The 23281-nt window shown below is 46.2% G+C and overlaps 1 protein-coding gene across 6 annotated transcripts in view; it reads right to left on the bottom strand.

Annotated features, from left to right (window-relative positions):
* Positions 1-769: 769 nt before the first annotated feature.
* Positions 770-23281, bottom strand: part of LOC144124864 (serine/threonine-protein phosphatase 2A regulatory subunit B'' subunit beta-like) — a 104120-nt gene continuing 81608 nt past the window's right edge. For all 6 annotated transcript variants that reach the window (XM_077657781.1, XM_077657780.1, XM_077657782.1 and 3 more), the window contains exons 3-13: positions 22679-22782; positions 19094-19196; positions 16063-16137; positions 13687-13773; positions 12103-12259; positions 11162-11210; positions 9920-10006; positions 8910-9054; positions 8558-8704; positions 7103-7206; positions 770-6554 (exon numbers count right to left, since the gene is read on the bottom strand). In XM_077657781.1, coding sequence (XP_077513907.1) covers positions 6404-6554; positions 7103-7206; positions 8558-8704; positions 8910-9054; positions 9920-10006; positions 11162-11210; positions 12103-12259; positions 13687-13773; positions 16063-16137; positions 19094-19196; positions 22679-22782 — 1209 coding nt within the window. In that variant the 3' untranslated portion in view covers positions 770-6403. The remainder of the gene's footprint in view (positions 6555-7102; positions 7207-8557; positions 8705-8909; positions 9055-9919; positions 10007-11161; positions 11211-12102; positions 12260-13686; positions 13774-16062; positions 16138-19093; positions 19197-22678; positions 22783-23281) is intronic.

The following is a 23281-nucleotide window of genomic DNA, read 5'->3' as shown; positions in this document are numbered from 1 at the left end:
GAGAGCCGACGCAGCGGGTAGTCTTAGACCACTGTCGCGGGACATCAAGCTTGCCACGTGGAATTCAGGCGAATTCTCGCATTCGCGTTTAAAAACCTTGGACCCAGATCTGAAGCTTCGGCTTCCATCCGGCCTACCACGACGTGAAGGAACTTTGTCGTGTCGCCTGTGGCTTGGTGTAGCTGTCACCAAGCACTACTCCTTATTAGGTGTGGCTGACAGCCCTGCATGTGCCATCTGCAGGTGTGATGATACTATAGCCCATGGACATTCTTTGTGAATGCCCTGCCTACAGCGCCGAAAGACAGTCTCTCTGCCGTGCACTGGAGCATCTAGACCTGCGCCCATGGATGGAAACGAAGATTCTCGGCCACTGGCCGAGGCGGTTATTGGCGGTGAAGGCCTCGAAGGTACTGCTCTGCTTTTTGAGGACTTCTGGCCTGCACGATAGGCTGTGACTTTACTGAACGCTCTGACTTTGCATAGTGACTAATTTCCTGCAACTGTCTTTTCTCGTTCTTTTTCTCCCCTCAACCCTTTCCCCCGTGCAGGCTATTCTTCTGGTTAACCTCCCTGCCTTTCCTCCTCCATCCCCTTAACTGCTCGGTGCGAGCGATGGAATCATGTTAAAAGGAAGATTTTGTTATGCATCAGAAGAATGAATCATTACCTCAAATATTTCCATAAATGTATCTTACAAATTTTCAATGTTCAAAACTTTTGTCCGAGAATGTTGTACATGTATGCAGAAGATACGCACCACGCGGACTTCGCGGATACTAAAGGCCATCTCTGTTTTATTCCACCTCAGAAACACTTTCAAAACATTGCTAAGGAAACAAATGGCAGGAGAGCAAACATGCATGAAGGCAGCATCGCGTCTAGAGACAACATAAAAGGCTTTTCTCCGATGGCCGGCTGCATGCGACCCTTCGAGCTACAGGTGACGTACACCCGCGGGAGCCTTCTCCGTGAAGTGTTCCGTGCACCTTGAGAGCTAGGCGCACGGTAGACAACGTCCACGGCGTAAGGAACTCAAACTACTACATACACGCACTCAGGAAAACAAGCACAAACAAATAACACGTGCTTAATGGCAACGCTTTCGGCGTATGCACAAGATTCCTTCGTATGTACAAAAGGAAAAAAGGACTATCTGCAGAAAACAAGAAAGCTGTTCCACAAAAAAAGCTCCCATAATTATACCAGGCTAGAGCTCATTCACACGAACAGATGCACTATCAGTATTAAATGAGCGCTGTCTGGCAACGTTAGAGTTCTCAAAGCACAAGATCAAAATTGGGGCGATGGCGGTGGTAGCGAGGACATTTAGCATTTGAGCTGGCAGCGATAATTAAGAAAAAAAATATAAATACGCTATATTTCGGTGACCACACTCCCTAGAGGCAATAGCGAAACTCAAGACTTGGATCAGGGTTTGTATAGAAAGCGTATTTACACTATGAACACTTTTATTTCGCACCTTTTAAAGTCGCCGCAAACGGGCGTAAAATGCATGTGGTCGCGTAAGAAAGAGAGCTGGTGGGCTTTCCAACAAGACGTGGTTAACAAATACATGGCTAGTTTGTTATCTCAGATATGCAGCTTACGTGTGCATGTTAAGCATTTCCCAAAGTGTACCTGTAAAGAGTGTCACGTGTCGTCGCAGCGCTCGATTACGAGTACAAGCTCACAGCGACAGCGCACCCAGTCGGAAAAAAAAAACGACAGAACCATGTCAAAAATACGACAAGATGTTTGATTTGTCGTAACGACAGATAGTTCTGTTGTTTTGTAGTGTTTTTTTTGTTCTACTGTAGTTTTTTCTGTCGTACTTTTCTGTAGTTCTGTAGTAACTACACGCAATTCTGTTGTTACAACAAAAATTCTGTTGTTACTTCAAGTTTTTGGTCAGAAGCATTACAGAAAATCTGTTGTGACGACAGAAACTTTTCTGTCGGGTTTTTCAACTGGGAAGGTGGAGTTATTGCTGGTTTCTGCTCAATGAAGGGGTCTCTATGTCTGCTGGGGAGATGGCGAGATCCACATTGACTTTCTAGCAATTAGCTTGTGTTATCGCTTTGTTCGTGTAGTAAAGCTACCCCAAAGAGGAGTCGAACTTATTAAGCCAAACTTCATTTTGCGTTTTACTCGGGGTAGAGGGACGCGCAGTCGAAACATATATCTGCAGTAAATTTCCCGCTTTGTCAAACAAACCGCTATAATGGACTCGCCATATCCTCATATGTCAGGAAAGGAAAATTTTGCATCTGAGCTTCTTCACAAACCATAATTGCACCATCATATATATAATGTTTGCTAAATCATTCGCAGCGAAACTTGCTCGCAGAACAAGAGTTCATAAGTACGTAAGACAGTGGGGGAAAATGTACGTATGACGACGTTGAAAGACATCATTTCCCTTAATTTTTCTACTGCCCGCAGATTATTTTAGTACGTCGTCATTTTAGCACATCAATTAAGCATGTTCACATCGAGCCTACCTGTGTGTGCAAGGTAAGCCCTATTCTTTAGAAGGTTTTTATCAACAGTGCATATATTTCAGTAATCGTGCACAAAATGCCTAATCTGTCCCCCTGCCCTAAATGGTGGGGATCTAGATTTATATCGCAGTGAATCGTGATTGTTCTACCACATGCCTCTACCACATACCTCTGGTCACAGATTATGTACTGTGTCAGTATAGCACTGTAATTTTCGTCAATGGGATGAACACTGTAATATCCGGGGATCCTGTAACATTTAATTGGCCTTAATGTGCGGCAGCATGGTGGGGTATTTTTCCCTTGTTTAGCCTGTGTAGTCTTGTTTTTCGCACTGCTTACCCCGCTTGACATCGTGAGGGTGTATTCTCAGTTCGTCGAGAGCAGGTTTCTGTGCGTGTCATGGTGCTACGCGTTAGGAGAATGTTCTGAGAGAAAATCTGCCCGGTAAATTCTTTAAATCCCTACGAACTCCGATCTCTGTAAGAAGTGACGACATTTAGCTAAAAATGTACCTAGGTGCTCTATAAAACAGAACAGCTCAAATTATAAACGACTTCGGGCGTTATTAAATGTGCAGATGTTCGCAAATATTCGTTTCTTCAATTGCGTGCTTGAACTAAAACCCACAATTTCTTGGCCGGAGATAGGCAGCAAAGTGTTAAGGAAAAACGATTCAGCGGCAAGCTCACAGTCTAGTCTGCGCTTACGCATATATTCACTGGAAACTGGCCGCACAAGCTGCAGTTTCGAGTGGAAGTTACAATCACTTTAGATACTAGTATGCGTGTCGTGATAAATTTCCGAATGACCACTAAAACTCAAATCGACGTCCACAGGACGTCTCGAACGTCCCCAGGACGTCCAAGGGAGATTTAGTGCCCACTGCAAAGGAGTACTCGACAAGAAACAAAACCTACTTCTTTCACGGCTGTCATTTGTCATCATTCTAAACATTTCCCCTTCGACAAAGGTAATAGCGGATTGAATGTCAACAGCATCGACAATGGCAGAAAAATATGTCACACTCAGCTTGTTGCTACTCTCGGTCGGTGACTAACAAAGCACGTGGTACCTGAAATTTTCAGAGTATAATATTCTCTCTATGTAATAATTGGCGGAAAGTGAGTGGGAGGCATACAGTTAAGAGACTTCTCAGACTCAACGATTTCGCATCCGTTTAGAAGTTCCACTATGAAGCGTGTAGAGAAGTCCAACAACCAAGTCCGCGCTCATGTATTCGATAGGTAAGCTACTCAAAAGCCCCCAATTTGCCTTCATGTAACAAGCAGCTTGGCCCTTTCAAGGCCATCGGTCATAACTCTAATGTTGCTTTACCGTTAAATGCTTTCTCCATGTCATGGTACCGTTAGCATACGGACTGCCAGCTCTACAGATGCGTCCATACTTGCAGACGAATATTATCTTCGCCAAGGACAATTGAGAGGAGCAGAGGAAGCTCGAGTGCCAATTCATCATCTCCCCAAACCGGTATAAATGCATAACTCACAAAGTTTGCTAACTCCTTGCAAGTTTGAATTAGATAAACTTAATCCCTGACAACAAGCCTTTGGTCTAAACGACTAGAGATGGGAGAGACGTCACTGTCTGAGGTACGTCGTGGTTGCAGAGGGAGTAAATTAATATTGGCATGTAGAACAAGGATCCCATTCGCTCAGAATTGGCACACTTGAACATAAGTGTAATTAATGACACTGGTCCAACAAATGAAACAAGAAGCAACACTTGCGACCACAAAGATTTCGACGGCGGTGTGTGCGCAAGGACCTATCCCACCGATGGAGTCGGGCATTCTGCCTTTAAGCGCAAGCAGGTGAGAGTTTCCGAGCCTGTGGAGAGCAGGCCACCCATCTGATAAGTAGTGTTAGCTTCCTCTGGGATGACCTTGATATGTCACCCTCACGCTGTACACGCTGTATTAGAGCTCATGTGGAGGTACAACGTTAGTGCCGGTCTTGTAACAATGGCTGACGGAAACGTTTGCGATTTCGCGCACCGGGGCTTTCTTGTTGGCCTTCAGATTTCTATAACAAAAGGTTAGACAAGCTGCGCGGCACGCGCACATAGTGCGACTAAAATCCTCGTCTAAAATAACACCGACTGACTGACTGACTGACTGACTGACTGACTTTCACTTAAAGGCCGAACTTGGAAGGAAGACTGAATGTCTTATAGCATGCACCATATCATCCATACCTCGATACTCATTTTCCGGCCACCGAAGGCACGACTTGTGATATCTCTTGGTAGTTAGCACAGACATTTTTGGCACATTCGCCTATGTACATGTACGAATGCTTTAACGGTATTTTCTTTCCCTTTCCTCAAATCACGGTGACTCTGGCGACATGAAATACCCGGCATTTCCATTCGTCAGTGTCTCGTACATAATTCTTTCCTTTCCTTTGATTTTGTAACGTTATATCTATCATAAATACATACATCTTCATCTACCGCAACATTTGAATTATAACAATAAATATATTTGAAATATAAAATAAAAGCTTTACGCTGTTTCTCTCGCGATCATCAAGAGAAACGTGTGTAAAACAGCAGCATTCGCACACTTTAAAGCAAGCGACTCCTCGCCTTTAAACCAACAACAAAGTTTGAACGACCACCAACACAAACCAGAAGGCAAAACATTAGAGAATGCATACCTCAGTGGATACATCACACGCAAGCTAATAAAAGTAATATTACAAAGCAAGGCAAACGTTATCTACAGCGGATGAGAGAGACAGGTTCCGAGCCGCTTTGTCGCAAAGGCAGGTGATTTGTGGCCGTCGGGAGCCGACGCAACAAGCACATGACTTCAACAACTGCACTCATGCTGAGAGAACGACGGTCTCCCTGTGTCAACATAATAGTGAAACGATTCGCAACAACTCGAACTAAGTCTTAGTTCTTGTCCTAGACTACAGTTTGTCCATAGTCGCAGCACGAAACTTCGGCGGGCCGCAAATACCACTCACAGTTTGTTTTTCTACGTATCACCGACGCCACCTCTTGCGTAGCCAGGTCAGTTCAAGCTCACAGGTCAGCTTTCACGGTACGGGCACAATGCGTTGAAACACACATGGCGGCTCCTACACGGCTTGCGCAAACATCTTGGCACATTGTGCGACCAGATTCAACGTGTGGGAGTTTCGAATGCATTGTCCTCTGCATGGAAGAGATGTCCTCCGAGTTCCATGTATGCCATAAAGACCTTCACGAAGTGCAGCTCACCACAACGCTTGCTGTCGGATCTGCAGGTGAGTGTGTTTTCTTTGGCTGATACCAGCTCCACAGGTGAGATAAGGTAAGGTTCAAGATGGGACATTTCACTTCACGTGCTGTCCCAGCTTAAGCCCTGGGCTCAATGACATTACAATTCGGAATTCCAAGCTCTATTCATACCAGATGAAAGAATCACTTGGACGGACGTACTGCAGCCTGTAAAACTATTGTGAAATATCGCCGAGCACGAAATAACTTTATGGACAAAGCCCAGCCTCAACGCCCCACTTGAAGCTCGTAGCTTTATGTGGGTCGGGCTGACAGGCATACAGGTGGCTTCACGAAGACAACCGCCCTGTCCGTACGGCACACCTGCGAGCAGACGTACCTCGCACGAAGGCCGTGCGGTCTTCGCGAGGTCTTCGTGTTTTTCTTGTCCAGATAGCGCACTTGCATAAGCGCTGCTGCCGCACATTTGACGATCACAGACACGAGTTTGTGCATGCTGCAAAAGCAGCGGAACGCAGCAGTGTTTGTGCAACAGGGATGCGGAAGCGCACAGACTTGTTCGTCAAATACTGACGTGCGCGCAGCCGATGAAGAGTACACGTGCACGGCATGTAGAACGTTCACAGCTTCATCCACCGCTGAAGGCTTCAGTAGTGATAGTCGGTGTCGGACTCCGCGTAGTCATACTCGTCATCGTCCAGGCGACCCTGGCGACCTGTCCGGCACCGCAGCGGAGCGGTCAGCTTCTCCAGGTTTGGCGACAGTTCGTCCTCGTCCGGGTCGTAGTCGCCGTACAAGCTGCGTACAACACAAAAGGTAATATGGAAAAGAAGAACAGAGGAAAAAGAAAAACATAGCGATACTGCAACTTCCTGAAGCGTGATGCTATATTAGTATGTCTCGTCGACTAGGACTCCGAATCGAGATTTTAAAAGACCTTGGAGAAGGGAATACTATGGCGGATGTACTCAAAATTTCTCACGATATCTCCAAAGAACGTGAGAGGACGACGAAATCCGATGGCGAGACAACGATAGCAAGCCCGGCTCTGTACATATATCAATGGCTCTGGCTGCTTTTCTTACGACGTGTGTAGTGACGACTACTTACAGAGAGTAGCGCTTGACGAAAACTTGGCAGTCATAAGGACTTAGCAGTGATTAAACATGAATTCAAGGTTAGGCCAAGCAGTAGAAGCTGGTTGCCAACTGAATGCTGCAGCAACAGATTAGGGTTTCGGGCTGCACAGCTGACCATCATACAATAGGCGTTCAAATACAGAGAAATATTTGACCACTGCGGCTTCAAAGAAGATCGCCCGGCGACGTGATTACGAGCACACTTACAGTTCGTGGTTCTCAAAGTTTCCTTCCTCAGCCACCAGGAGCTCGTACTCGTCGGCGGCATAACGGTCCCAGTCGGAAATTTCCAGTCCGTCTCCGTCGTGGTCCTGGTGAACACAGAATTCAGTTAGAGCTAACGCGAGGTGGTTACTACCACAATAATCTGTTTAAGCAACCAAGGTAAAAGGAGGGCGTGGAAAAGAAAGGCAGGGAGGTTAACCGGAAGAAGAAACCAGTTTGCTACTTTGCACTGGGGGAAAGGGATGGGGGACACAAAGGTGAAGGAGATCATAAGCTCCTAACGTAGTTGAGGAAAGGTACTGAAGGGCAAGGCCTAGGGTTTGCAGCTGAAGAAAAATTTTAGCCACATATCGAACAAAGCACAATTAACCGCGGTACTGGCTTAACACAACTGAGAAAGAGGTGACGCAAGTAGCGTAAAACAAATTGTGAGCCCCGGCGCTCAAGCACACAACCCTTTCTCTAGGAATTTCGGAGCTTGGCTTTACAGCAATTGCATGAAGCTTAAAAAGTGGGTGTTGGATTCCTACAAACAGACGATAATTTGACTAGCAGATCACAACGATGCTGTTTCGTATCCAACTCGGCCTACGGCGGCCATTTCACGGGGATACATATTTGAGGGAATTTCTCCATAGAAAACGGCATTGACGTCTTCGTACTTCATGGCCGAGAGTTCCCGCGTTCACTTGCTGCCCGAAGACATTGTTGCCCAGGTGGGCCTGAGCCATAAGTGATATGACACAAATGGGACACACAAGAAACATAGAATGGACGTATTGGGGCATGTAAGACAAATAATGGGACATATAAAGAACATAGAATGGATGTTTTGGGACACACATAACATAATAGGATGTATTAGAAACATAGAACCACGTATGGGCACATAAAAGTGCCATCTGTGGTTATATTTGGGTGCCTGGGAACGGGCGCCCACATGGAAAAAGAGAGCGCAGTGCGGCACAGCTGTGTCTCCGACGCTTTTGGGCACTAAGGGAAGACAGAAACTCGAGTTCTTTTGTTGTTTTTTTTACCTCGGGCGGCTAAGCTCTTGTCACCGTGTCGCCCTCAAACAAGCGTTGCAGTAACGCTACGACCAGCAAAAGTATGAGACGTCTCTGATCGACACGAATGTCTTCCTTCGACGCAACTCAGTGTAACATCGTACAAACTACTGTACTGCAGGATCTCGCGTTCTCAGATTGACCGCGCTCATCGACTGGAGCTAATGCACAGCCTATGTGTCAGCATGCCACAAAGTCATGGTCAACGGATCAGGTGGACATCGAGCAAGACCAGCACATAGGCTTGACTTTGCGAGGCAGCCCATTTCGTAGAATCAAAATGCTATATGTGGTTTGCGCACCGTTTTCCAGTGAAACCACGGTGCATGTGCGCCCATTATACTGCCCGTACAGTGCACAGTGTTCGTACCCGCGAGGCGAACGGGTCGCGCTGCTCGTGGTCCAGGTACTTCTCGAGGTTGAAGAAGGTGTCGAAGAAGATGGGCGTCATCTTGCACCGCTTCAGGTCGGCCAGCGACACCTTGCCCTTCTGCCTCGGCTGCACCATGTCCAGCATCTGCACCACCACGCGTCATCGCCGTGAATGGGAGGTTCTTAACATATAACTATAAGAAAACAGAGGCTTAGGTAGCCGAAAGGTGAAATGCACGAAGGACGTCCCAATGAGCACTGAAACTTCACTGGACGTCCGGAAGACGTCTCAGACGTCCCCAGGACGTACAAGGGAGTTTTAAGTGCCCATTGGGGTGCTCACCACGTACCTGGCAGAGGCAGTCGCTGAAGGGCAGCGTCTCGATGCCCAGAGCCTCCATGCGCGTGAGTTGCTCCTCGTAGAAATACTCCAGCTCGTACATGGACAGGTATCCGTCGCCGTCGATGTCCATGCACCGGAACCAGTACTCGATGCTGTACGGTACCCACCCAAAAGGAGGAGAGTGTTTTGCATCGGACTGTGTGGCGAGTGGCCCACGCAAGCTACTGCGCTGTGTACAACGGTTTTGCGCAAAATTATACTCTCTAAACCGACTGGAGTAAAAAAGGAGTAGTCTCTCCTCTCGCGCACATCCTTGCGCTAGAAGAGAGCTTTCTTTTTGCTCCCATACAGGCGTCTTCGTTTTCAGAGTGTAGCAATGGCAAAGCTTTGATGGATGAAAGCCTAACCTGCGATGAGCTCACAACAGGACGGTGATGTCTTTGCGTGCTCATGCGGCAGCGGAAGCGGAGGCTGGCATTGCCTGATATTCAGACAAAGTGCCAACTGCCGACCTTATAGGACGTTTGTTCACTGAAGCTGTTTATTTTTTCTGTCTTACAGTACTGATGCCCATTTGTGAGTGAGCACGTAGCAATGAAGTTTTGAAATCTTTTTGTTGAGCTCGAATGACACTGCCCTAGCGCTAATATGTCGGGAGCTTGTAGTTGATCCGTTAGCTGGGACGATTTTATTCGAGGAGTAAATTTACTCCGTGGACAAAATGGCAGCACCGCGGCCGCCATGCTGAGGCTCCTGCCGCGAGTAAAGCAGCTTGAGGCCAGATAGACACAAATCCGACCATTTGTCTCTATTTTACTCGCGGAGTGAATTTCCAAGGCAAATTTACTCCGCGAGTGAAATGAGGACAAGTGTATAGGAGGCTAAGGGTAAAATTACTCTGCGATCGAGTAAAGTTTTAAGAAATGGGTACCCTGACGACAAGCGAGACCATGTCTTCGTTTCAATAAAAATGTTTCACCAAAGAGCAGCTAAATGTAAACGTATGGCTAAACGCACCTCCTGGGATGCCTCTTGTCTTCCTCGGACATGATGAACCAGACGAATTCACTGTAACTCATCTTCCCTTCCTTCTGGACCGCTCCCCTGAAGCACACGGAAGAACACAAGGAATCGATGTAAGGCCAAAAAGAGTACACTCACTTCGCGTTGTCTTCAGAGTTCACTTGATGCACTGCGCATCCAATGCACTCAAACCGCTATAGGCGAACCACAGGCGCTATACAAAGCTGCGGGCTTCCATGATCCGCGTATCTCAAACGGCATGGATCATTACGGCGAACATGACGTCACGTGCAAGCCATCCGCAAGTGTCTGCTCTCATTCGCACGAACAGTGCGCGCACACTCAAACACTAGCAGGCAGCCTCATATTCATGCTACCATGCCGTTAACAGGCCACACACTAATTAACTTCGTGCTTGTAGCAGGTACTCTTTCAAAATGGACGAGTTAGCACACAGCTACTCTACCAGCTAGGATACACTTGAAGTATGTCGAAAAAAAATGTCAAGAAGGTATTCAAAGGGCCAAGAACGATGAAAACATACTAATGTATGTGTACAACTTCAGAAGCCAATAAGCGGAAATCGGGAACGATGGACTAGCATTATATGTCAGTACACAATTGGTTAATACTATGGGTGTGCGAATAGAACTTTTTCCTAACCACATATTATTACTAATATTCGACTCTTATTCGATTCGGTCCTATCACTACTAGATTCGGATTTGATACGGTTTTTATCTACATTATTCCTATTCGATGTGGGTAGCCATGGCCTCCGGGATCAAGCGTCAAGGCAGGTTTTTCCTGAATTTGCCTGAGTTCTGCCACCGTCCAGTCTTAGAGGCCATGAACACCACGACACAAATAAGGACCGCATCGTGGCGCCGAACCCGTAACCTCCGTAATACATTTCGCGCAAGGATGGCGCGAGGCGTCGGTATCGGCCGTTTTTGAAACATTCGTCGAAATAAAAAATACAGCGGGCTTTATTCGAACCACATGCCAATATTTCAAGACTACTAGATAATTTCAGAACGTATTTGATTCACTTGCAATAATTTTGAAAACACGCTATTTTGATCCGCTTGAATAAATCCAATAGGAGGGGATTCGATCGAAATTTTCGAATATTCGCACACCCCTAATTAATACACGTGCCGTACATAAGCGCGCTTAACTCTACGCACGCGTGTTTACATAAAACAAAAAAGAAGACAAAATATGTGCGCTTACCGCGTGACGGCGCCGGAGAAAATCCTGTCGATCATTCGCATGGATATGGCTGGCGAATGAAAGAAACAAACAGGAGTCAGGTTGTCAAGTTAAATAGAAAACTAATTAACTCGCGGTATGGGACAGAGCCGCCGATTGATCTTCCTGCCCTTCTATCGGCTCGAACAAGAAGACAGTTTAAACGCGACGCTTCGACGGACCTAGAATTATAGCTGTTGTGATAATTTGTTTTAGTTGACAACATTACTTTTTCTTTCACTGCATCATGTGCATGGCTGTCAGCAGTTTACTGTGCCCTGCTGCTTATGCGGCGATAAGGCAGCAGCAGCTGGCACAGGGCAGTGTTAATTAGAGAGATATACAAAAGGCCTGTGTCCTGCAGTGGGTGCAGCTAGGCTGCTGCTTATGATGATCATGTATGCTATGGTACGTGAAGTGTTTACAGCTGTGGTGTGAGCACGCGTAACACGCGTACCATTTTTCGTTGGTTTGACTGTGCTCTTCGAGATAAGGTTGATAAACGATCACAGTGCTCAGCTAATGCAGGTACGATTGTAGTGCACTCCGCACTATGTATGCGGCATGCTTAGAAAAAGCTGTCGTTGGCGCGGTAATTCGTATTTATCCTTTGTTTTATACTTGTTACTCATTATAATGCATTACAGCACGGGCAGTCATGTGAAAAGGAGCATAAAATGTTAAACCTTTCAAGAAATCACATCATGTTCGTCTAAATACAAATATTATGCTGGTACCCATAAAGCCACAGTACTGGTAGCACCTGGATCGTTTGATTATACTCAAGGGAGGGAAAACAAAATTGGGCTGAGGGAATTTCAATTATTTCCTGGGTTTAGACTACACGACCTCTGTTTAAAGTTGACGGATTGACCGAAACAAAGGGGAGCAGTGTTCGTGAAGGTGGTCGGATAGGTACGCACCTCCTTCGTTGTGCCTGGACAGGTCGTACCGGTCGATGTAGAGGTCGTGGTCCTTGTCGAGCTCCCAGAACTTGCAGTAGATGACGTAGAAGTGCTCGTACGAGAAATACTCCGTAATCTGGTTGATATCTTCTTCCTCCTCCAATAGGGACAGCACCTAAGTTCAAAGACATCCGTGCTGACTTTCGCCCCAACGGTATCACCGACATTACATGCGAAAGTTCGTAGTGTAAACGCAAGGACGAAATTAAATGCAGCCGTAAGCTGCATGCAAAGCAGCTAATGAACTTTGACTCAAACACGCCTTGAAGACTGCAAATCAGGTGACAAGGATTACGACATTTCATAACAGTTGTTATGACCGTGAACAGGTGTATAAGGCAAATTCTTCGCTGTTTAAGGGACGCCTATGCATCATTATAGAGGATCTTATTAGGCTGTGTCGTACAAATCGCTACATGGTAGGGTGCCGCTTAGTCGCCGCTCCTATGTAAGTCTAACCGACCTCTTCTTCGATGATGCGTAGCATAGACATTGCGATTCAGGGCGTTTTAGAAATCTGCGGCTACCTTGGTGACTCAAGTCGCTATGCACGGGAGTTCGCTAGCTTTAGTGGACCCACAGAGTCCGAGTTATACACTGGGCACTGTAAGCATAATTGTTGTGTTTCATCATCATCGCCATCATAACCCTCATCAGCCTGATTATGCCCACTGCAGGACAAAGGCATCTCCCGTATCTCTCCAATTAACCTTGTCCTGTGCCAGCTGCGCCCACCCTATCCTTTCTAACTTCATGAGGAAGTAGGGGCGCGGGGTGTGGCGTACTGATACAACTTTCTAGCTGACGTTTCGTAAGGATCCTCAGCAGTCTCACCGCACAAGGTGGATGAAATACTAACGGGTTCCTTCTCAATTGTAGCACATGGCGGATTGAGCAGCTCTCAATGCTGGTCGTTCTCAATGCATGTCTACGCAAGAGCACGAAGCCCCGTCTGTCCATCTGCACATGATAGGCGAATGAGCTAGACCTGAGCTATATCGGTTGCGTCGGCCGCATCTAACCGGACGCAAAACGCCCTTGCATAGCACCAGCGAAATCAGCTCGGAACAGGTACTACAGCTCTTGCCTCGCTGGACGCAGCAATAATATTAAATATATTCAAGAGGTTCGAGTGATTATCCTTCAAGTCACCTGAGAGGGGGAGGAAATGTGGTCATAGTGAAATTCAAACAAATATAAGTACGCTGTTGAGGCTGCCTCTTCCAGGTGCTTTAAAACGTGCAACCCTGCAGGGCCAGAATAATAGTATGGTTTTTTACCAACTCTATTCTCCTTTTCTTTTTCTTTTACTATTTCCGATCTTCGTCACTGGCTCAAGAGCGTCATGTCCACGTTGTAGCTGCAACTGGCCAGTCCAATGCGGCGAATGTTCAGAACAGAACGAAGTCGAGAGACATTAAAATCATGCTATCAATGTCACTATAATTCTGGACCTATTTTGTCAGCTCATTTGTTGTTCAAAGTAGAAGCGCGGACGCATGACTTCTGAGAAAGCGGCCTGGGAAAGTAGTCTCACTTTACCTGCAAAAAGTTGCTTTTCCTGAGTTCGGGAATGGTGATCCTGCCACTCCACGACCTATTTACACAGTAGAATATCCTAGCGATCACCTGAAAAAAGGGAGCGTGTAATGAGAATAAAAAACAAGAATATGTATGAATAAAACACACTCGTACAGAGTAGCACATTTCCAAGCAACAACACATGCATCCTAAGCAGCTCGCCATGGTGACGCTAACGCTGCACCACCATTGCGTGCTACTTTAAAGTGACGCAACACCTACGCAACACTCTTCCCAAACTGTAAAAATGGTTTATGGTTTATGGGGGTTTAACGTCCCAAAGCGACTCAGGCTGTGAGGAACGCCGTAGTGAAGGGCTCCGGAAATTTCGACCTGGGGTTCTTTTACGTGCACTGACATCGCACAGCCAACGGTCCTCTAGAACTTCGCCTCCATCGAAATTCGACCGCCGCGGCCGGGATCGAACCCGCATCTTTCGGGCTGGCCCAAACTGCAAAAAGTGTCGTCAAGAACGTATCACCGTATCGTTCCTGCCATACTCCTAACTGCCTGTAGGGCAGATTTATGGGATTTGTGGATTTATGGAGGTAGCGGTTCTACTTGCGCAATGCATGTATTGAACTTTCTCTGCAGAAAAAAAAATGATGGTCGATATGTGTAGTTAGGGCCAAATGAAACTACGTGCGCTAGCAGTTAGGTTTTCCTTTCGGTTCCGGTGTTCAAATCCAGTGATGACGGTGAGAGTTGTTCGGATAGCGATGATGGGTAAAGGCCCATATATGCGGAATTAGTCTTTCTTTCATTTTATAGATCTCTGGGAGTCTTCCTACCACTCCTGGCGCAGTGATGCAGCGGTGAAGTGATGCGCCACTGCCCTTTTACGGCAGGCGCTGCCATCGGTGGGATTTGGTTAGCTTGGGTTGGGTTGCTACCCAGGTTGGTGTTCCAGAGCATTTGCCCACCGGGTAATGGGCAGGTGAGCAGCCTTGCCCAAAACCAGCTTCACATAAACAAACAGACGAACACACAACGGCTAAATGCGGGGAATGGCCATTATAAGAGATATCGCACTATACTCTGTTTCATACATCAGGTGCAACATGCAACGACAAAAAAAAAGTAGTCCGTTGTTAAAATTTCTCTTGTCACCTAAAAAGAAGCTACTCACGAGAAAAAGTTTATAAGGTCTAGAATTTTGATACCTGATTTGTTTAATAAAATCAAACATTAAAAAGCTGGTTTCGTTTATTTTTGTGACTGGCTAGCGGAGCAATATAGTACGCCGCGGATCGTGGCCCAGTGTTAATAACTGCTGTTTTTTAAAGTTGTATCCTACTTTTTTTATAGGTGATATGACCACTCTAACGACGCCCTGCCTTAAAGCTCTTGATTGTTTAAAATGGCCTCTGTAATAGTGAATGAATGTTTTCGCAGTGTACACGGGCAGCTGGGCAGGATTTGCATGGACGTAGCAGTGGTGCGTACGTGATTCGTAATGTACGTTCGTGCGCCACATATAAGAGCCCCCTCTCTCGTATTCCGAAGCTCGCCGCTCTTCATGGGGGCGTCACCTGACGAAGCCGGCCCAGTGCACCGGTCTCTACAGCAGGAGTGCTACGTCATATGGAGCCCCCATGAAGAGGGGCGAGCTTCGGAATACGAGGGATCAGAGAGCTCTTACTTTACTGGGCGAAATAACTGTAGCAGACGAATAAAAAACGTAATTTCGTAAATGGTTTCTTAGCACAATAATAATAATAATTGGTTTTGGGGGAAAGGAAATGGCGCAGTATCTGTCTCACATATCGTTGGACACCTGAACCGCGCCGTAAGGGAAGGGATAAAGGAGGGAGTGAAAGAAGAAAGGAAGAATAGGTGCCGTAGTGGAGGGCTCCGGAATAATTTCGACCACCTGGGGGTCTTTAACGTACACTGACATCGCACAGCACACGGGCGCCTTAGCGTTTTTCCTCCATAAAAACGCAGCCGCCGCGGTCGGGTTCGAACCCGGGAACTCCGGATCAGTAGTCGAGCGCCCTAGCCACTGAGCCACCTCTTAGTACAACCTACGATTTTATTTTTTTAATAACGAGAAAATAATGGGACAATTTGTTTCCTGCACAAAAAAACAAATGCTATAGTGAATCGTCTTCTGATACAAAAAAATGACTCGAAAAAAAAAACACATTTACTGAACTTTCTGCTGACAGTTTGATCGTAAAAAGATTTTCTTTCTCTTTCAAGCCCCCTATTTCTAGCAATTTTTGAAAGTGTTCGATCAAACTCCCAGAACATGTTCCTGATAAAAGTCATATTGGGCACTCTGTCGAAACACAATCTTAGGAAGAAGCGACTCTTCAGTCGAATTGCACTCACCGTGTTAATGTACCTCGAATGAAACTCGACGGCTTCTTTGAGAAAGGTGAGTCCCGGGTGGGTGTCTATCACATCCTGCAAATAGGAAACAACCGCAGGGTGTAAATACTCACACGCTCGAGAATTCTCACTTCATCTACATTCCCCGTGCTTCTTTCATTTTCTCTCTCCCTCTTTCTCTCTCTTTCTCTCTCTCACTCTTTTTACCTGTGTTTGCTTCATTTCTACTGTCCCATTGGCGTACGGAGCGCGCAGATAGCTCGACTAACAGCGCTGTCGGTCTGACAGGCAGAGAATTGCGTTAAGCGGTCACGCGAAAGTAATTGGCGAACCGACAGAAAAACAACTATATGGCAGCAACAGCTCGGCATATTTCGTCACACCGGCTTTATTTTCTTTTTCGTGATACAAACTGTGAGCAACGTCGAAAACAACGTCGGACAGCTCTCTGTCTCTCATGTTTTTCTTTCTTATCTTCGCCGTGTGATAAGTTGCCACAACCGTTTAGTTAATATGTATACCGTAACTCCAATGATGCAACCCGTTAAAGCGGCAGTTAATCAGGCAAAGCACCGAGTTCGAAATAAGCACCTCCGGTCCTCTATGAAGTATATACATTTGAGCGCAGTATAAACAAGTGATGCATGTTTGGAGAAAAACCTACGAGGACAAAGATATGCCCCGTACGGGGCAACCACTGCGTAGCATGTGGTTAAGCCTCGGCTCCGCGTGCGAGTTTCTTTAGAGAAGTTCTGTGAGTATTTGTGTGCCGTTATATTAACTGCTCCAGTACAACATGAGCTATGAGAGAAGCCACAGACTTCTCTAGAGCTATGAGAGAAGCGACGGACTCCCATGATCAACTTCCGTCATCTGGGTCCCCTCATCATACACGGAAGCCTCCACAGCTGAACGCTTTTGTACTTTTCGCAGCCACCTATAACAAACCTGCGCCGTCGTGGATATACTCTCTCTTTACAAACTCACGGTAGCAGAGAAATATTAGCCTAGACTATACCCAGCCTGGGTCGCGATAGCATAAGGAGCCGGTCGAGGCATTTGTCGTCACTTCCGGTTTGTTGTCGTCACTTTCAGATAGGTGGCGGTCCACTGTATGTGACATCACATGACATGCTTGTCACGACCACGCATCACGTGTCATGCTTAGTCATACACCTCATCATACACACCGACTATGTTCACGTGACCTGACACTTAGTACCGACGCAGGTGTGACACCGGACGTTGCCAAACAAGGTTCTTGTAACCCAGCGCAACGGCTCGAAGTCAAACAGGAAAGGGACAAAACACAGCGCTTTCCTGTTTGGCTTCGAGCCGTTGCGCTGGCTTACAGAACCATGCCTGACCAACTCCCCCACCAGTTCATGTTGCCAAACAAGCCGACAAGCTCCTTATGCTATTGCATGAAAGTGAATGTGCCGCGCTTCGATGTTCTACCTCCGCTCATATGCACGACTTATCGCAGTATGAGAAATATTTTATATATGTATATACATAAACTGTGTCTGATGCAGTCACAAACTGACTTTTGAAGTCCGCTACAAGGTAGGCGTGAATTCAACAACGACGCTCCAGCGTGCTGCGTTCGCTTCTGTCCGTGACTGTGCAAAGCGTGCATCTGTTACGTGCAAACTTCATCATGGCTGCTGTAGGACGGCTTGGCCCATCAGCAACCTTGTTCGGCTGTGAGCGCGCGCGGCTTAGTTTCTCAATGACCGCCACACGGAAGACGACTGCAGAGCAGGAGTAAAAACAGGAGTTGGGTGATGCGGGGCGTCACTCGCCAGCTGCGCAAGCCGCGCTGCGGGCTCGGAGCCCGTTCAAAAATACCTCTCGACTTGAGGCCTCCGAGCCTCGGCTGTCGTGCGGGCTGTCCCGGGACAAGGCCCCCCAAGAAAAAGGGATCACAGGGATGGAAACTCGTCCGTTATAAGGCTACGGCTGGAGTGTGATTGTAGGCGAGTTGGGGTGCAGATAGTTTAGTGAAGTTTGAGTGTAGCGCCGAACACAAATATTTACGCATGCGCAGTCGACTTCTCTCTCCGACCGAAAATTAGAGCCAGCGCTACACAAAACCTAGCGCAAATCTTTCGATGAGCCCAGAATTTTAGCCATGTAAATCTAACAAAGATATCGGTAGGTCGCCTGTTTTAAAATCACTGGAAAAAAAATTCACTCAGCCGGTTTCTTTGTCCACGTTAGCAACGGCACCTCCGTTATGACGTCAGCAATGGACATGTGCAGGCAGGAAGCTAAGTCAAGGATTTCATTATCCCTCGCTGTGCAATTTTATCATTACCGGAAGCAAATACAGGAGCACAACATTACCGACATGTACACGAGCAGCACAGGCCGTTTTGCACACGACGCCCTCTGTATAGCATCGTTATGAAACTTAAGAGGTCCGTACACTTTATGCAACCATTCGGCACATTTCCAGCGCGGATACGTGCAATCACACCAGAACGGGCGTTTCCCTATGTACTACACACAACTTGTTGTTTGAGTAATGCCGAGAAGTAACGGGCTGCAAATGGCTGCAGCTTATATTTGGAACGTTTTGCGGCAAGTTGCATGGTGCCATGTGACGGCAGGCAAGCTATAAATAACTAAAAAAGTTGGTTTCTAGACGAGCGCCTCTGCGTTTCAGAATAGCTGCGATTTTGAAAGCACAAACGCATTAATTAGCCTAAAAGCAACACAAATTAATGATTTATTGTGGCATAAATGAGCCGCAAGAAGTATAATTGAGACCCTGAAAGTTGGGTTCAGCCATTCTGCGTTTACGTATGAAGAATGAACAAAAATTGTATAATCAGCCACCTGCGAGGGCGGCCTTTTTCTTTTTTTTTCCTGCGCAGTCTTGGAATGTTCTTCACAACAATCTGAAAATTTGGAACTTATCTTTCCACTGGGCAGTAAATTGAGGCTGAAGGGGTCAAAGGTGAAGTTCCCCAAGACGATTTGGACTCAGGCAATACGATGACTGCGAGCAGCTGTATATACCCACCTGCATCATGGGGATAAAGTCCTCGGGCACCAGGTAGTTCCTCGTCCCCTTGCTGAGGATCTTGACGAACCACGTGGGCTCGTCGCGGCCCCCGGACACTATCCTGCAAGCGAGGTCACATACACATACACATTGAGCCAGGCGCCTCCCATACGTGAACGGCGAAGGACGCGGCTGCCTGCGACCTGTAGCTTTCCTCGCTTGTTGTGCCGAAAATCGGGACACTAAAACCCCGCCCTCTAGCCATACATTTAGTTGTTATTTTTCAACCAATACTTGACCTAATGACCGCGGGCGGCGAAAAGCCCTAGAATTTTTATTTGCCGTTTTTTCTCAGCACTGCGGTGAATTGGCTTCGAATGAAGCTATAGGCTGAGGTAACACAATAGCGTTATTTCTGTTCTATTCTAACCGGATATCCGGATTCTTTTCATCCTTAGCCATGAGCAAAAGCTCGCCCCCCCCCCCCCCCTTCCCCTCCCTTCTTTTCACGCGCTGGCGGCCGGATAGCCTAAACGTCGTCGAAGGTTATGATAGTGGGACAGGGTTGGTGTAACATAAGTATTATAACATTTATATTTGTTTATTTATTCAGATACCTACAGCGCCTTGAAACGGGCATTAATGTAGGGGGGTGGGGCGGGGGGGGGAATAGAAAATGGTACAGGTAGCACAACTCAGCAACAAAAAATGTAATGCTATGTTCAAAAGATAACGCAAGATACACAACGTATTCAAACAAGAAAGTCGATGCAAATGCTAAAAAAAAAACGTTCCAAGAAACGTATATACAAGAACTGGATACAAAAACTACAGTTGTGTATACAAAGCACACGAAGAAAATTTTACACAATAACTAAGTAAACAAAAATTCGTCAAGAGCACCGCCAAAGCTAGAGGACGGCGCTGACACTATATGCTCCGACAAACCATTCCAATCGTGAACTGTTTTTTGGGCAAAATGCATATTTGTATATGTTGATTCCCCACTTGTATTCACGAACTTTTATTGAGTGATCTATTCTGGCGGATCTGTAGGTAGGATCAAGTATATATGTTTCTTTTCTTATACCTGTTGAAACTGAATAAATTTTATGGAATAGCTTTAGGCGGATGTATTTCCTTCTTTCTTGAAGAAGGGGCCAGCCCAGATTGATTATTATGTCAGATGAGCTTTGGGTGAAATTATAATTTGTGGAGCCAAATCGCGCTGCGAGCTTTTGTATGCGCTCTAATTCGGCAATACATATTTTTGTGGCAGGGTCCCATGCGGACATCCGTGTTCCAATATTGTGCGTACGTTTGAAAAGTAAAGTGTTTCTTCTATTCTAGCAGAGGCTTGCTTGAAATTCCGTTTTACGAAGTTAAGGACACGCCCAACCTTAGGTGCAATGTAGTCTATATGTTCATTCCAGGAGAAGTAATTTTGTAAACAAAAAATATAAGTACTTGATTACTTAGAAAAAAGGTTAGTACTGCGCGACAACACAGGCGCAGACTTCCAACTGAAGTCTGCGCCTGTGTTGTCGTGTTTGTTCCTGCCCTCCCGTCGTGTCTAATTGCAGTACTAGCCTTTTTTTCTGCAATGAACCAACTAGCCCGCAAGAACGTTCTACTTGATTACTTAGATTTTATTCTATTTTCTATTATAACTTCTATTCTATTCTAACTTGATTCTATAGACAGATTCTCGCCTTTGAGAGAGTATGTACTATGCAGAACATGACGTTTGTTAGTAAACTGGCCGATATTTGGTGAAATTCAGTGTCAGATTCCACGTTTTGCACAACAGTAATATAGAGTCAAGGTCACTCTGTAATTGTACACTATCATGTGAGCCACTAATTTCACGGTAAAGACAAAAATCATCAGCATACAATCTGCTACGACATGATACCTGTTCACATATATCAGCACCGAAATGAAAATTATACGTGCATTTTAGATGCTGAATATATGAGAAAATCGGTTAACAACGGTCATTGCGGCATACCTGAGTTAAAGGCAGCATCTGCCTCTCATTACCCTTCTTCCCGGCCACCTTCAAAACGATCTCATTTAAAGTACATCGGCTGCCACATGAAAGTCTGCAAAAGTTTCGGACTGATAATTTCAAGTATCGCGACTTATTCATGCAGCGAAACGACCGACTTCGGCTTTCCCCCCTCGCCTTGGAAACATGCAGAGGAAAGAGAGAGGGAAAGAGAGTAGCCAACCGTAGCTGAGAGCCGCAGTGCACGCTATATCGGGAGCCAGGGCACCATTTAGCCTTTATAGCTTTTATTTACACGCCTGTGTTTTTCTTTTTATACAAAGGGAGAGCGAAGCCGCTTACTTCTACCTAGTTTTCTTCTATTTTTGTGTTCACTTCTCCTCCTTTCGTTTCTTTACGCATCTCCGCAGCGCCTGTATATGACGCGAAAACAAGCAGCATAAAAGTGATGAAAACAACAAAAAAAGAGCTCAACGTCTGCCCTGAACGGAAGCTGAAAATAGAACTGGGCGAAGTACAGTGTTTACCTTCGATTTGGAAAGCAAGACGTGGGAAGGGTTTCGGGGTGCAGGCACTGCGTGCCGTTGGCCAAAAGGGTTAATTTGCAAAGCAGGAGGGTCGTTATGCACCAACACTGCTCTCTTTTCGACTTGCGGAGCTTTGCGCATGCGCTATGAACAAACGTGCAGGCATTTGATTCACTTGGTTAAAAAATAAACCGAATGCCAAAAATACTCCCAGACCCCTCCACACCCTTCAAAGGCTGAAGTGAGAACATTACTTGTATCGATAGCCCATGCTGACCACGGCGTCCTAGTGAACATGGTGACCCTCTGACAGCCCAATGTCTAATATGGCGTCGGCGACTGAAATGTTATAAAAAAAGTCTACGCAGCTATCCTGTAAAAAGAAGCCGATGCGCACACAAACAGGCTCGCAATGCCTGAATGACAGGCAGTGAGACGGAACTGTCAGCGTTGTAGAGACCAGCCTGTGAGAGAGCAGGCGTGATCCGGCGACATAGGTTCAAGAGTGCCACGTGAGTGGACCGCACGGCGACGGAGCTGCACCTCAAATTTTGCGCACATTACTATCATGCCTCAATCCGGGTCAAACTAAACACGGGCTACTCGAAGTCGAATTTTTTTCCTCCTCTTATGTTCCATTCCCATCCATTATTGAAAGAAGGGGATTTAGAATGGCAATATGAATGCAAGGTTTTTGTCATTTTTTTTTTCAATCCCTTAAGGAATACACACAAATTTTCTTCACGGTAACGCGTAGGTTCTGCAAGTGGCGACCACTCATTAATATGGCTAACCAGTTAAACATGTTTTCATATCTCTTTGGGAATACTTTCAGAGCACTCCGCAGTATTGTGAACACTTTTATTTCATCGCCGGAGACCAAATAGATTTTTCTGCTGTGTCATCAGGAGAAAATTTGAGTAAATTTGAATGAGTGAATGAATGAATGAATGAATGAATGAATGAATGAATGAATGAATGAATGAATGAATGAATGAATGAATGAATGAATGAATGAATGAATGTTCTATTCGTGCGGTCGACGTTACGACGAGCAGTGCTCACCTCTTCCAGAAGTCGATGAAGACGTCGCTGGTGACGTAGCCCCTGGTCTCACCGCCGCAGGCTGAGAATAGCGGCATCTTCCAGTAGAGAGGCACCCCGCACGCCTGTGGAGTAGACGCAGAAAGACGTCATTAGTGCACGCGTAAGCGACTATCCATAGTCCGTTTGTCAGTGCCGAGAAGTATTTGAGCCTCGCGACAGTGAGTAAAGACCAGGCTATACTGAGCCCGTTGCTAATTTCGTGCGCGTCGCATCAGTAGTTCTCCTTGAAGCGTTGCTTGGTATTATCTGTATCGTGCAGTGTAGCTACTTTGGTATGACTTTTGTTTGCTACCCAACAGCTTATAGGTGCGCAGCACTATTCACGGAACATTCGGTGCTAAAGGGCGACAGAAAATACAGCACATGCTTAGTCAACTGGATTCTACCTGAAAACAAAGGGGGAAAAATAATACATTTCTACACGCCAGTGGCAACCTCTGGGTTATCATATACGAAGGATACAGAAAGAGAGCCGGTTGAAGACTTGACCTTGCTTTACGAAGGGGTCACTAGCGGTAGTTGTCGACATAGTGCCTTCGCGTAGTAGTCAAGGCGGCGAGA

This window comes from Amblyomma americanum, chromosome 3 (assembly GCF_052857255.1).
Source record: "Amblyomma americanum isolate KBUSLIRL-KWMA chromosome 3, ASM5285725v1, whole genome shotgun sequence".
Lineage (NCBI taxonomy): Eukaryota > Metazoa > Arthropoda > Arachnida > Ixodida > Ixodidae > Amblyomma > Amblyomma americanum.
This window is presented reverse-complemented; position numbering and strand designations above follow the sequence as displayed.